The sequence below is a fragment of the Prinia subflava genome, chromosome 17 (assembly GCF_021018805.1).
Source record: "Prinia subflava isolate CZ2003 ecotype Zambia chromosome 17, Cam_Psub_1.2, whole genome shotgun sequence".
In the NCBI taxonomy this organism is placed as follows: Eukaryota; Metazoa; Chordata; class Aves; order Passeriformes; family Cisticolidae; genus Prinia; species Prinia subflava.
The window spans coordinates 14,147,825-14,162,242 of NC_086263.1; the positions used below are offsets into that span (position 1 = coordinate 14,147,825).

Consider the following 14,418-nt stretch of genomic DNA (forward strand, 5'->3'; position numbering starts at 1 on the left):
ATGATGACAAGATCAGGGTAAAAATCTCTGCAAAAGTCCATCTATAAGTACCAGTAAGTCTTTATGGTGCTGTAGAATGGTCTTGGGAGAAAAGGCAAAAGGGAATGTTAAATGTGGCACTTGTTAGAAATAATATTAAATGGACACAGCACAACTGCTGTTTTCTGTTTGAATATCAGAATCTCATGAATGAACAGATCTTTGTGTTCAGAGAACTCACAGTTTTCTCTCTTGGGTCTTCTCCAGATGTTGCTTCAGAGACTCTCAATTCATACATTTGGGACAAATTAGACACACAAAATCACCTTCTATTTATGCAAGAAACATGCACACCAATGCATCATGTTAGAGAGATCCAAACCCAAGACAGTTCCAAGTCCAAAGTCCTCCCCTTCCCTCCAACACTGTTTGGTGTTCACATAGCATAAAACATCTTAGGGTTTGTGATTGTTTTTCTTTTTTGCTTGCAAGTTCATAAGATTGCAGATCTTAGATCTTTGTCTTGTCTCTGAACAGTCCACCTGCCTACCAGCTGTGCTCCACCACTGAAATTAGTGAATCAAACAGTCAGATATATTATATTTCACTCTGCATAACAGGGATCAGAAGGAGCCACAGTATCAGCAGGTTTTTGTGTCCATCCTGCTGGTCCCCCTCCCCTCAATGCAGTGTTGCTCTCTCAGAAGTGAGGGGCACCAGCTGAGGGTAAAAGCAAAATGCTTTTACAGACTGGGCTTCCAGGAAAATAGCAAGAGTTCTGCAAGGCAATGCAAACCAGACAAGATTGCTCAAATGAACCGGACCATGACACCTCTGAGCTGCAGCCTATAGAACTGTTTTACACTTTAAAGCACCATTACTTTTTGTGACTGCAGTTGTCTCTCTTGGATTCAATAACTCATCAATGATCCCTACAGCACCATCAGTAAGATCAGGGGAAAGACCATACAGAGGCCACAGAAACATATTTCAGCTGTCCAAGCAAAATGAAGATAAGACCAAAGACCCCCAGCACTGACAGAGCTGCTGAGTTCACGGCATCTCACTTGGGAGACAGACACACTCCAGTAACACACTTGAATACTCCTGGACCCAACAGTCTATTCTTGTTTCTCTATATTTGCTTTTAAAAAGACAGTCACGGCCACTTAGCCATTATGGTAACCAACAGGAGAATTGTTCCTTTTTATCAAAACGCTCCTATTAAAATATAAATGCGACTCATTCAAAATTCAAGATCAAAACTCAGCTCTGGAGTGACTTACTCATAAAACCCTGCCAGCTTCTTTGTTAGAGCGCGCAGCTCCAAGAGCATTTTTCAATTAGCCACCTCACTGCTCCAAGTCCTTTTTCTACATTCCTTATTTCACACTGCTCTGAAAATGCTGAGCTTCACACTTCCAAGGAAAAAGCCAGTCAGCTAGAACAAACGGGCTCAATCTGAACGGCAAAGCACTACAGAAAACGTGATTTGGGTTGGACTGCTGCAGCACGGGCCATCCACTTGTCATGACCACTGTGATTTTTCACTTGGTTTTTAGCTATGCTCACATTGAAACTCTTTGGGATCAAGTGATTTATCCTCCATCCATTGTTTTGGCAAAGTTTCTGGTGTTGAATAAATGAATAGTTGGTAATGGCTGCAGAGTCTATATTAAAATAAAGTAACAAGACACTGTGGACATGCACACGAGCAACCCTAATGAGTATTTAGCTTGAGAGCTGCTGGAAGGCATGGAAGGCACAGCAGTAAAGTGGGAACTGTCATTTTCTCCAATTAACTTTCCAGTTTTCTTCTTTTTGAAGTTGCCACCCAAATGCCAAACTTCCTCCAACCTGCTCTCCAGATCACACGTACCTGCAATCATGAATATATAGTACATAATTACTGTGCCTTTTTAAGGACCTCATGGTACTCCCAGTCATGCTACAACATTCTCATGATTTAGATATGCTGCAGGAAAAACATCACCCACCATCTCCCACAAATTCATCCTCTCAGTGCAGGAAACTCCAGGTGATTAACTGAACATAGCTGCACTGCAATTTCAGAAGCAGAGCAAGGTGAATGGATTAATACATATTAAACAAATATTAAGAGCTGTACAACAAAGAAAACTTTTTCTTTCATACTCATATCAGAGCTTCACCTGAACAAAAAGAAAACCAAAACAGAAAGCCTTATAATAGTATCAGAGCAGGCAAGGGAGCATACCAGCATGACTCACTTAGTTTATCACATCTCAAAGGTCTTGATACATTTGCAGGGTGTAAAACCAGCCGGACCTTCCCATCTGCAATTGTACTGCACAAAAAAGGCCTGGCAGGTGAACCTGGTCCAGGCAGCTTCTGTACTCAGATGTCTCTCATCTCAGACATAAATGGTAGTTTAGTCACAGTCCTTAAAAGCATTTGGAAGCTGGATCCCAAGCAGAACGGTGTGTTTCTATACAATAAAGACTTTTGTTATGAATCTTCTCCCTGAAGTTCCCCCATCAGCAGAAATTGTTGCTGCTGACAGCAAACTCCACTGAATGACATGTGTATGTGAGTTGCTCTCTTCTAAAACAGATGGCAGAGAGACACTACTGCTTCTTTAAAACGCAGTGAAATCCATCTGACTTCTCCATTCCACACAGCTTTAAAAACAAAGCAGAAAAACACCTTCCTCCCATGCCCTGACACTCATCAGAGCTCACATGTTGACCCATGTACCGTAAATAGCTGTCCTTCAGAGAGAGGTCATACACAAGCAGCTCCCAGCTCATCAAGCCATTTGCATGATTCAGAGGCACTTTTCCCCAAAATTCAGCCTTCACTGCACGTTTCCTCATCTCTTTTAGCAGTGACCTTGGCTAGACTCCCAACTCGCTGCCAACCCACGGTTTTCAGATGATGGTGCTACTTTAGGATTGACAAACAGGGAGCTGCTCACGTCAGGAATCGATACACCCAAGCCTTCAATCAGAAATGTCAAAGCCCTTCTAAAATCTGTGCCCTGTATTAATGGATTTGAATGGATTTGAATGGATTTGAATGGAGAGGTTTGATTTACAGTAGGGGAGCAAGAAATCAATGATCCTTTTTGACATGTCACATCTCGTGACAGTGTCCCCTCGTCCTGTTGTGTCGAGGGGATGATGACTTGCCACTTCACAGACATCTGTGATCTATTAGGCAACACTTGCAGTAGTTTAATATCATCCCACTCTGAGTGTCCATCTTTCTTCTCTGGATGAGAGGCATGAAAGCATAAATTAAAATCTCCTGGGTGATGAAATGGTCTCCTTCAGATTTGCCTTTTCTAAATTTAACTGTGACTGCTGCGACGTGTCCATATGATTCTGTGTGGGAGAATTTATCAGCACGGTGTTGTTTAAACAGGTCAATGCATCAGGATGGGTACCCAAATCTCCTTTGAACACTGTCCAGCAGCCAGTGTTTTATAACAAAATCATCAACATTTAGTCTTTTCCATAGCCAGAACTTAGATTGTAGCAGACCACTTGCCAAGGAGTTTTCATCCTGTTTTAGTTTCTCTGTGGAATTTGGATGATTGGAGGAGCTACCTCATTCCTTAACTTGGGCTACCAGTTCCTTAACTGAGAATCTCAGGTATCAAAGCACTCACATGCTGGATGAGTAACATCTGTTGCTTAACACTAGAAATACCAAATTTCTTAACAGTTTTGGCTCCCCAAAAAACCCCAAAAAACAAACAAAGAAGCTGAAAAAAATCATTTTCCAAACGCCCATTAGTAGCTGAGAATTACTCACACAGACAACCTCAATAATCCAAAACCAACGATTACAATAATTTTTCCTAATGCCAAAAAAGACAACTGCTAAAAAAAAAAGCATACTCCATTTATTTTATCAGCCTTAATTTATGATCTCATAGAAAGGGACAGCTGAAAGTAGGGAAAGCAGGCAGAGAGGTATCACAATTCCATATCCCAGCAGCACAACATGCTATAATCACCATCAACAGTAAGGAGGTGTCCTGATCTGTGACTCTCTGCCCCATTCAGGACTTCAACAGCATCCAGTAATTACAGGTGAGCCCAAAAAATGACTTTATGAAAAGTTATGGATGATCAGTGTGTCAGTGAGCTATATTTGAAATCTATCTTCTCTTGATGGCCAATTTTGTACTACATGAGTAAAGCAAGTTCTAATAACTCACTTGGGACTTCACTCCAGTACTTACAAGCTACGTGCTTTTCATATTCATAAAACAAAACTAATTGCCTTTCATGGATGAAATGTTCTAAGAATTTTTAATCCACGTCAGCTGCAAACTCTAAAAATCCATCCCCTTATATTTCAAACTCCCCCTCCCACCTGCTCACTTGTAACATGTTTGCTGCAAACAAACTACGAGAAAGAATCATCAGGCTCCTACATTAGAATTATTTGTATTATCTTTTACAGGTTACTCCTAAAATCAGTTGCCCACATTTTCATATGCTTAAAATAAAATGAAAACGCTACTGAGGGGAAAAAATAGGCAAAATCTCCCATTCCTACAAGGATACAGTTACAAAAACAGGTTTACTCCTTTGCTGCAGCGTGCTACAGGGGCTTTTTAAGCAAGTGTTCACACGTGATAATTAAAATGTGTTACAAATTAAATGTAACAACTCTTGTAGTAACTATTCCACGTGCATGTTCCCACCCCCAGCTGTCCTACAACTATGAAGGTGAGAGCTGTGTCCTCTGGAAAACCACAATTCTTCTCCACATGGAGTGAAGTAGACAGAGGAGTCTGCAGCTTTTGAGGGCTGATGGGTCATGTTTTCCAGTGTGAAGGCTTCAGTCTGCATTTCAATTTTTTTTCCTTGCACTGCTCTACAGGACAAAACCAGGCCTGTGCAAGAGGGAGCAAGCTCCAACCCCATCCCAACTCTCCAAAATCTCCATGGTTTGAGGATCAGCCTCTGGAATACACAAAGTATTCACCACAGGAGGAAGGGAGAGCTGGCTCCTCTTCCACTAGGTGACAGGAATGACTTTTGCCAATGCTGTGGTTACTGAAAGGCTCCACTGCCAGCTGCCCATTACAAGCAGCCAGGCTTGCTGTGCCTGCAGAAGCTTAGCAGATAAATACTTCCAAGCAATCTCCTCAGGAAACCAGAGTGCAAATCAGGCAACAGCAATAACAAGATACATGTGTGCAATCCCATCTCGGGGCTGAGAAATGTGGATTTCTTGGTCTCTAATAACCCTACTAAAAATTCTGTTCCATTTTTACAGCCCTGTTTCTCATGTGCCACTGCTGTACATAAGCCTGAAAAAGACTGATAAATAGAAAATGTAAATACCAGAAGTTTAGGTCAAGTATGCAAATGCCTATTTCAGAGACTGTCATTTTAATTTTCCCTTAAGTCCCCATTCAGCAACTTGTGTTATCTAGGCACACGACTTTGTAAATTCTTCAGGTCAGGAGCTGTCCCAATCCATTTCATGTTCCGCTGCAGTTGCCTCTATTACATCATACCATTAGTGTGGCAAAATTAATAAAAATGTAAATGTATCAGGGGACTGCAGCGTAATTTTGGAAAATAACTCTGCTGGTTTAACTGTCTTGGACAGTTAAAATTCTAACTAGAACACCGATTTTGAGCAAGGCTTACAAACAGTTTGGCTGATTTAACACATGCAGCAGGGAGGCAAACCCCAGCAATGAAACAGGCTGATCTGGTGCAGAGTATGGATGGGAGAGTAATTTTCCCAGTGAGAACACATGCAGTTTTTTGGAATTTGCAGATAACCAGCTCGTCCTGCTTGGGAGAGCCACGAGGATGAGCAGCCTGCCCTGTTCTCTGTGACCAGCCCAATGATGCAGCTTCACCAGCTCTGGCTAAGGTCAGCCTCTCCTGGGCATTCCCTCCTGCTTCTGGGTGAATCATGACTTTCTCCACTTCCTTTGGCTTTAATGTTCACGTACCCCGTGCACGTCCTTCCTCTGAGCCCAGCAGCAGCTCCCTAAGCAACCAACAACTGTGTAATGCTGCCTTTAATGAAATGGAGCCTTCAGAGGTGCAAAGGCTGAGCGAGGCTGCAGCTCCCTCCTGGTGCTCACCACAGCCAGGAGATGATTCTGCATCCAAACTCAGCTTTGCTTTAAGGAATGCTACACGTGAAACACCTCATTACCCACAGCAAGACTCCAGGCCAATGCCCATTAAGGAACCTGGTCGGAAAAAGGGGTTTTTCTACTCACTGGCTATGCCAAGTCACTGGCACGGATGGGGATTTAAAAGGCAGTTTTAATTACAGTAGGTAAAACCCACAGATGATCAAGCTGCAGTGTCAGAAAACCATCAGAACTGAACACTGACCCATTTGGGTTGTTTGCTGAACTTTAATCACTTTCCAAGTCTGACAGCTGCTCAAACTTAATTGCTCATTACACTTGTAAATAAAAACTGATCTCACTCTCTGATTAGCCATCTTATAGTTGCCATAACAACTTCTTGTCTAATAAATGATTTCAGATTTACCATTATTTGTACTAGCAGAAAATTTCACAAAGGTCTGAGTTCGCTCTTTTCAGCAAAATACCCTTCTAATTAAAACCACCGAAAATCAGTAGAGAAAGGGCAGCTCAAAGATAATGAAAAAAACAAGCTATTTACTACAACAGCTTAAATGTGAGCTCAGGATAAGACAAACCCAAATACATGCTGCATCCAGCCCAACCTCTACATTCCACTTTCAATCATCTTATTATCATGCCTATATCCCATAACAACTACTCAGGAAAATATCAGACAGAATTCAGGAAATAACTCGGGTCACAGTGTGGAGACGGATTTCAAGACTCACTCCAGATGAAATATTCCAATAAAATTTGCATATTTTCTCTCCTAATCCTTAAATTAGGAACCAATTAACTGGTGAAATTCCTTAACACTCTGTTAACTGATCAGAGAGCGTTTTTGGTGAAAACTGAGGAGTTAAGATCCTCAACAACTTTTATGTAAGAGGGGAAAGTGTTGAGCCAAACAGATGTCCATTGCTTCAACTGCAATCAACGAGGTTTTGGAGGAAAAGCTACAAAATAGTATCTAATCTTCAGTCAAAATCATATTTAGGTAAGACTTCTTGGACAAAACTACTAATTAAAGGTGTTTTTTAAAAAAATTATCTGTATTTCAGTAAGTATTTGGTTACCAAAGCTTAAGTAAAATGCTTCTATTTAATATACAGATATATTTATAAGTCTCAGAAGACAAAGCTATGAAATATCTCTCACCTGTAGGCCCAGAATATCATAAAACTTTCCAAAATGTGCTGGCAAAGCTGCTGAAGCTTGCAATTTATTTAATATACTCAAGGTAGCTTTTTGTGTTTATGGGCAAGGAAAGGCACCCCCTTCCTTCCAAAAGGAAAATAAATGCAGAAAGCTATAACTGAGACAAAATAAAAGTTAAAAAAGTCAGGAAATACCAGATTTTTAAAAGGGACTTTCTGCATTTATTAAGCTAGGCAAAAAATGGGGGGTTTTTTGTTATTTGGGTCAAATAGGAAACCAGTCATTTTTCTTGCAGTAAATGTATCCCGTGAAAATAAAGAGGATGCAACATGTTCAAGCTAACCTCTTCAACATTCCTGACCACATTTGGGATGCAACAAAGTCTTTCCTGCCTTAAGAACACAAAACCAACACTGAAAAATTCTTGGTATTCAAACACAGTTTGAACAGCTTACAACACAAAGCTGTGCCTTCACTTTATGTATGTTTTCCTTGATCTGAATTTGAACAAAGAATTTCTTCCCAAGCTAATTTAACCCAGAAGGTTTCTGAGGACCAGCTGGGGAAAGGGCTGCCCTACTCTCAAGGAGTAAGCAGGCTACAAGATAACCAACTTATTCAACAGATTTCTTCTGAGTATCTCCTCATTTTTGAATTTCCTGATGCTACCTGAGACTACACTGAAAGAGATACAAGAGATACAGGAGCATGGGTAAATAGTCCATACACAGCCATGCCAGAACTGCTCACAGACAGGGCATGGGTTTTTTTCATCCTTAATGTTTGATTTTGCAATGAGTAACTGCATTGTGGAGCAGCACCTTATAATTCTGGCAGGTAGAGAACAATTATGGAGCGTATATTTAAATTTCAAGACAGTGCTGCCAGTAATAGACTGGTTAGATTGATTTGCATCTCCCCTTCCTAAGCAATGGGAAATGTTACCTATAGCTAGAAGATCTGACTCCCTGGTTTGTATTAAAACCTGTAACAAAGGACCACTGCCACTGAAAATACCACAAATCCCTTCAACACCTTCAAAATTCGTTAATTAAAAACTCTACATAATTTATGAAATCATAGGAAAGTCTGCCTACCTTAAAACTCTTCTGCACTAAGGAAAACACGGAGTACTTTTTTTGGGGGAAAATTGTTTTGGATGCAATATTACATCAGTTGGAAGGGTTTGTGGAGATTTTCTGTGGTTTTTAGGCAAGCACATTTTAAATATGCAGTTTAAAAAAAATCTGCTGAGTTCATGAGCAGAGTAGTAACAAGCTGGGAACAAGCTGTCCTCACTCTCACATATAGATGGCTATTAGGAGCATATGGAATATACATTTAAGAGTACCATGCTGAAAGAGATAAAACAGCATTACCCAAAAATACATGTTATAATACCTTCATGAACTACAATCTGCTTTTGTGCCTATAAAATAAATCCAGTCTTAGTAACCCAGTATTAAATGGCATTATACTAATTACCCAGCTTCACACGTGTACGTAGTTTCTCCAAGTTGCCAGACTCACGACTTGGTATTTATTTGCTCCTTTAAAGGCAAAGATATCCATTTTTGTATTTCATGGAGATTTTCCTTACAACATAATCCATTGTCATGAAGTGAAAGCAGATCCAAATAATCTTTTAAAACTAAAAGCACTTTATCAGGCTCTTTCTGCATGACAAGCACAATTCTGAATGAGCAGTGGGGGGCTGGATTTCTAAGCACTGACCAGCTACAGGAGGACCTAGAAAAGTACTTCAGCTCTGAGGAGAGAACTTCTTGTGCCCTTTTCACTGCAGGCAAAGGCAAAAATCATCTTTTTGATACAGCAAGAAAAGTTAGTGCCACCTTATACAAAGAAAATCTTCCCTTAGAATAAGGGACAATGCTTCCATGGTTGTGAGTAAATGCAAAGGACTTTTTTATTTCATTATAAGGCAATGAATGGTGAGAGAGAGTGCTCAGAGCCCAACAGCACAGTGCAAAAATGATATTTTATAGGGACCACATCCTAAGATTATGGTGTGCACTTTAAACACTGATTTCTAGCACTGGGGAAAGGCTCATCTATTAAAAAACATGTTTCAGTTACAGCACAGCAGAGTAGTAAGTTTACTCTGAAGGTAATTTAGGGAAATTTTGGACAAGAAAGCCTGGATTAATGCCTCCCACAGGACTACCATGGGCTGCTGGCTCTAACGCATTTCTCTGTTCCTACATGTACCCATCAACTCATTCATTTAGGAACTGTTTTTATCTAAGAATCATAAAAGTCTTAGAGATATAAGAAACCTGAAGAAAAGGCTCAAGTGCTTCTTATGGAAGGGAAAATAAAAAAGTGTTTTAAACCCCCTTAGCCGAAGCATTTTCCCATTAAAAAGCAAAAAAAAAAAAAAAAAAGAAAAAAAGAGGAACAAAACAGCAGCTCTGAAAACAGCCTGTATCCACCATATATATTATCAATTTAATAGCCTTGAATGGAAACTGCAAGTGCTTTGATAAAAATCAATTGAAAAGCTGTCTGCCTCACTGTTGCTTCAATAAAGTGCCTCTGTATCTTTTGCTGAAACCTTGTTTTTGTAGCCTCCTTAAACAATACTCTCTATTAGATCACCACACCGTTTCTCCTCCAAAAACAGACTCCAAGGCAAGTGCCCAGACCAGCATTGTGCATTCAAACTTCCCTTTTGCAACAGGGACCAGGGGTGGAAACCAGCAGCACCTGATCCCCCCTCCCAGCCACACAGGACAACCTCATTCCTACTGCATTGTTAAAAATTAACTTTCAAGTCTCACCGCACTCAATTCAGGTGCTGAACTTCACTCCCAGAGGTCTTTGGCTCTGGGTCAGGCAGCTTTGGGGCTGCAGTGAGAAGAGCTGAGTTCAGCAGCACACACAGCCCTGACCAGAGCCTGACCAAGAGTGACCTGGATGCCCTGCCCAGCACCCTGTGAGGAGCCCATTTCACACCTCAGTGCCCCAGGTCAGCCCTCTGCACCTGCACGAGGGGAACAGCAGCAAGATTTGGTTTGGATTCAAACAAATAAGCACTTTCCTGAAGCCTTTGCAAAGTCTCCAGAGTAAAACAAAACAAAACTTAAACCAGGCTTTCCTGTGTCCTCACGTATAAGCCACATGGCTGCAGTCAAATAAGCAGAATGGCCAAAAAAGAGTCACCAGCACTCCACATTCTTGTAATTCAATCAGCTTTAATCATCAAAGATGTTTTCTCTAACCTGCAGCAAGGGTATTTGTTCTAATAACCTTGAATAGAGCGGTGACACTTTAAAGATGGCTCCATTGAACAAAGAAAGATAAAAACGCAATTTATGGCAGGATGGTGAATCTCAAGGCAAATTCCCACTACTGTAAATTGCAGCTTTTTTTCCAGGCCTATCCCTCTCCACACAGCAAGCACTCTGTCAGTGCTGCTTTACTACACATCTTCCTGCTCCTCTGCTCCTCACTGCTCAGGATATTCTTCAAGACAGTATTTACAGAGTGATTGGAAAAAATAAACAGTTCAGTCGTAAGAACTAGGCCAGCACCCAATGCCACAAAGGATCTTGTCAACCTCGATGTACTTGGCAGCCTACAAAGCCCATGGCACCCAATTCCACCCTCTAGACTCTCAGCAGCCTTCACAAAGACCTTCTGAAAAACACCTCACAAAACCTTTGGGAAGTATGGGATTCTGCCACAAAAATCCTGGGTGAGATTTTTGGTTTATATGTAAAATGATGCTATAAGCTCCCTTCCCAGCAACCTCCAGGTAAAAAGCAATATAGAATGAAAATGTTTTTTTTTTTAGTTTAGAAATCTCTCAGGTACAGCTGCCTGCCTTCCATGCAACAGCCCCACCAAAAACCAACCACTCCTCTCAGGAGAGGACTTGCTGGAGACACAAGGACAGCTGAGTGTCAACAGGTCAATCAAAGTATTACAGCAAAATTAGGTGAGGTTTGTAATTAGCAGCCATGGTGATGGCTTCTATTGTTTCTGCTATGTCACCACTGGGAATTAAATAGAGGGTACCATACAAGCCAGTCCAAAAATCAGGCAGGTTTCAGCCATGAGGAACCTGGCTGCCATTTCAACTGGCACTTTAGATATAGGAGACTCTATCCATCTCCATTACAAATCCTCTGAGCTCATCCTAGCATTACTTTCCCACATTAAGCAAAAGAGTTAACATAAAAAGCCTGCCTAGCTTCAGACATTATCCAGATAAAGAGGAGAAAAGAGAAAATCCCTTGTATTACCTCTCTCAGCTCTCCCCAAACCTTTTCTGACATCTTTTTTCTTTCAGACCTGGCATTTATCTGCAGATATTGCAGAGCCCTAATTAAATCTTCTCGTGAACCTCTGCTACTTCCTGGCAGAGAACACACATTCTTGGTGTACTGATGGACCTACAGGATTTTCTGCACTTCTCCCTTATGGTGAGTGTTAGGCCTTGCTTGAAAACATCACAACTGTGTACAACACAATATGTTTAAACAGAAATACAAAATTATTCCATTTCTTTCAAAGAATGAAGAGAAACATAAGTGAAAATTATATTCCACAAGCTCATTGGAAAAACAAACTGTGGAAGCACTGGGCAAATAGCAGTGTCTGAAAACAAGGCACGCTTTTGTTTTACTGCTGTCTCAGAAAGGGATAACTGGCAGCGATAGGAGAAGCAGAAAAATTTGTCTTCCAAAATAAAATCTGCAGTTATCTCTTTCCCCTGGGAGTAAAAAAAACCAAACCAATATTCTGAAAGTGCAGCTGAATTCTGCATTAAGGGAAGCTGCACACCTAACCTTATCTGATGGAAGCAGCTCAGTGCTCAAAGCCTCAAAGTTGGCAGCGAGTGAAGGGATGCGAGAGCGAGAGTCAGAGAGGCAGAAGGCTAAAAAAGCAGATTTTACCACTCCTCCTTCCCTGCCCCCCAACAATTCCTCAGCTCCTTCAAACCACTGACTGATGCTAAAAGAAGCTGCCAGTGAAGAGAGGACAAATTGCTGCTTTCCCTTCCCAGGCTGACGGCAGAGGCCTGGCACAGCAGCAGCTGTCCTGGCAGGGGTGCTCTGATGGCCAAACACAACAAAGCCAATTCACTCTACAATCACCTTTCACTTGAGCTGTTCTCCTTGTTCTCCTCCAATTCTCAGCACTTCTCTCCCTCAGCAGAAGAAATAAACACCCCAGATGGCTGAGGATAAACAGCAAGTTATACATATGCTCCATATAGACTGACAAAGAGAGCTCAGCCGTGCTCAAAGCACAGCGTGAGACTCACCCATGCCAGGGCCTCCTACCTCGACCAGGGGGTGTCCCTGCACATGGGCATGAGGAAAGGACTAGAAAAGAGGTTTGAGGCCATGAGCTGACACTCTGCAAAATTTTCATCACTGTGATTTTCAAAGACTTCTATCATTTCATAAATCAACATAGAATAGCTATAGGCTAGACTATGCATAGCTGTTTGTTATAGAATCACAGAGTGGTTTGGGTTGGAAGGGACATTAAGATCATCTCATTCCACCCCTTCCATGGGCAGGGACACCTTCCACTATCCCAGGTTGCTCCCATCCAACCTGGCCTGGAACACTCCCAGGCATGGGACAGACACAGCTTCTCCGGGCATCCCCACACTCACAGGGAAGCATTTCTTCCCAGTATTCCATCTACCCCTATTCTCTTTTCAGTTTGAAGCCATTCTCCCTTGTCCTGTCTCTCCAGACCCTTGTAAATAGTCACTCTTCATCTTTCCTGCAGGTTCCCTTCAGGTATGGGAAGGCTGCAATTAGGTCACTCCAAGGCCTTCCCTTTTCCAGGCTCAACAATCCCAATTCTCCCAGCTCTCCCTTGCAGGAGACATGCTCGACTGAGCATCACCTTGGCTTTGGGACTGCCCACCCTCCTGCACTGCAGGAACCTGAGCCAGCCTGTTCCTTCCCACCGCAATGTCAGAGATCTTAAATTTCTTCAGGGCCCAGCAGAGGAAAGCAGGAGGCACTGAGAGTCCACCCAGCTGAGATGAAAACTCAAGAGTTACCAAACTCTGCACAAGTGATGCCCAGGCTTTCTCCTTTCTCTTCTTTGCTCCAGCCATGGCAAACCAGACCAAAATACGAGTAGCCATGAAAGAACACATCTGTGGAGGGAGGGAGCAGCCACAGCAGCCCAGGGAGGCCTTGACTGGCAGTGAAAGCTCGCTCAGAACAACCTGCTAATGGCACCAAAGCGTTACCAAAACCACAATTCAGCCTCCAGGCTGGAAACCCAGCGCGTATTTGTGTCTCTAAACCACATCACCCCCCTGCCCACTCAGAGGTACAGGGAGGTTTCAATACTTTGGGAAAAAGTGGATCAATGACAGGGTGGTCTGGAAGAAGGCACTCAACTTCAGGAAAAGGGGCTGGGGGATGCAACAACTTTCCTGCATCCATCTCGAGGTGGAGTCACTCTCTTCTCATGGACAACCACCTGTCCAAAGTCCCCCCAGACCTTGTCTGCCCTCTGATCTCTCCAAGACCCCCATTAACATGACTCTCCCACTGAGGCCTCCAGCACTCCCCAAAAGCAAAAACCTTCCAGCACCTCCAATCCCCCACCACGCCAGGAATCCCTTCTCCCCAGAGACCCTCCCACACCTCCAGAGGCCCCCGACAGCCCCCAGAGCTGCCTCACCACCTCCAGCTCCCCCATCAACCCGCACTGATCCCCAAAACCCCCAAACACCTCCACTAAGCCCCAGAGCCCCTTACCGAGCCCAGATCTCCCCCGTGGGTTCTCACAGCCTCTCCATCCTCTGCTCCTACAGCTCCTCACAGACCCCCCAGAGCCCCCACAGCCCCTCACCGACCCCCAGAACCCCCCGCTGCCTCCAGCCCCGCCCGCTGGCCGAAGTCCCCGCGGTCTCCCTGGGCTGCCCCGGGCCCCTCCGCGCTCCCCAGGCCGCCGTACCGAGGCTCTGCCCCACCGGGGTGCTGAACGGGTTCCCCAGCAGAAACTCCATCTTGGGATGACAACAAACAGCGGCCCAGCGCCCACCCCTCCCGCACCGCGCCCTGACCGACAGCCGCGCTAACCAACCACAGCGCGTTCTGGCAGGTGGGTCCCGCCTCCCTGCGCTCGATTGGACAGCTGCGGGACGCGCA

General features: G+C 43.3%; 1 protein-coding gene across 2 annotated transcripts in view; it reads right to left on the bottom strand.

Moving 5' to 3' along the window:
* TOM1L2 (target of myb1 like 2 membrane trafficking protein) overlaps nucleotides 1–14,323 on the bottom strand; it is a 55,978-nt gene extending 41,655 nt beyond the window's left edge. For both annotated transcript variants that reach the window (XM_063413975.1, XM_063413974.1), the window contains exon 1: nucleotides 14,225–14,323. In XM_063413975.1, the coding sequence (XP_063270045.1) occupies nucleotides 14,225–14,276 (52 nt within the window). In that variant the 5' untranslated portion in view covers nucleotides 14,277–14,323. The remainder of the gene's footprint in view (nucleotides 1–14,224) is intronic.
* Nucleotides 14,324–14,418: the final 95 nt, after the last annotated feature.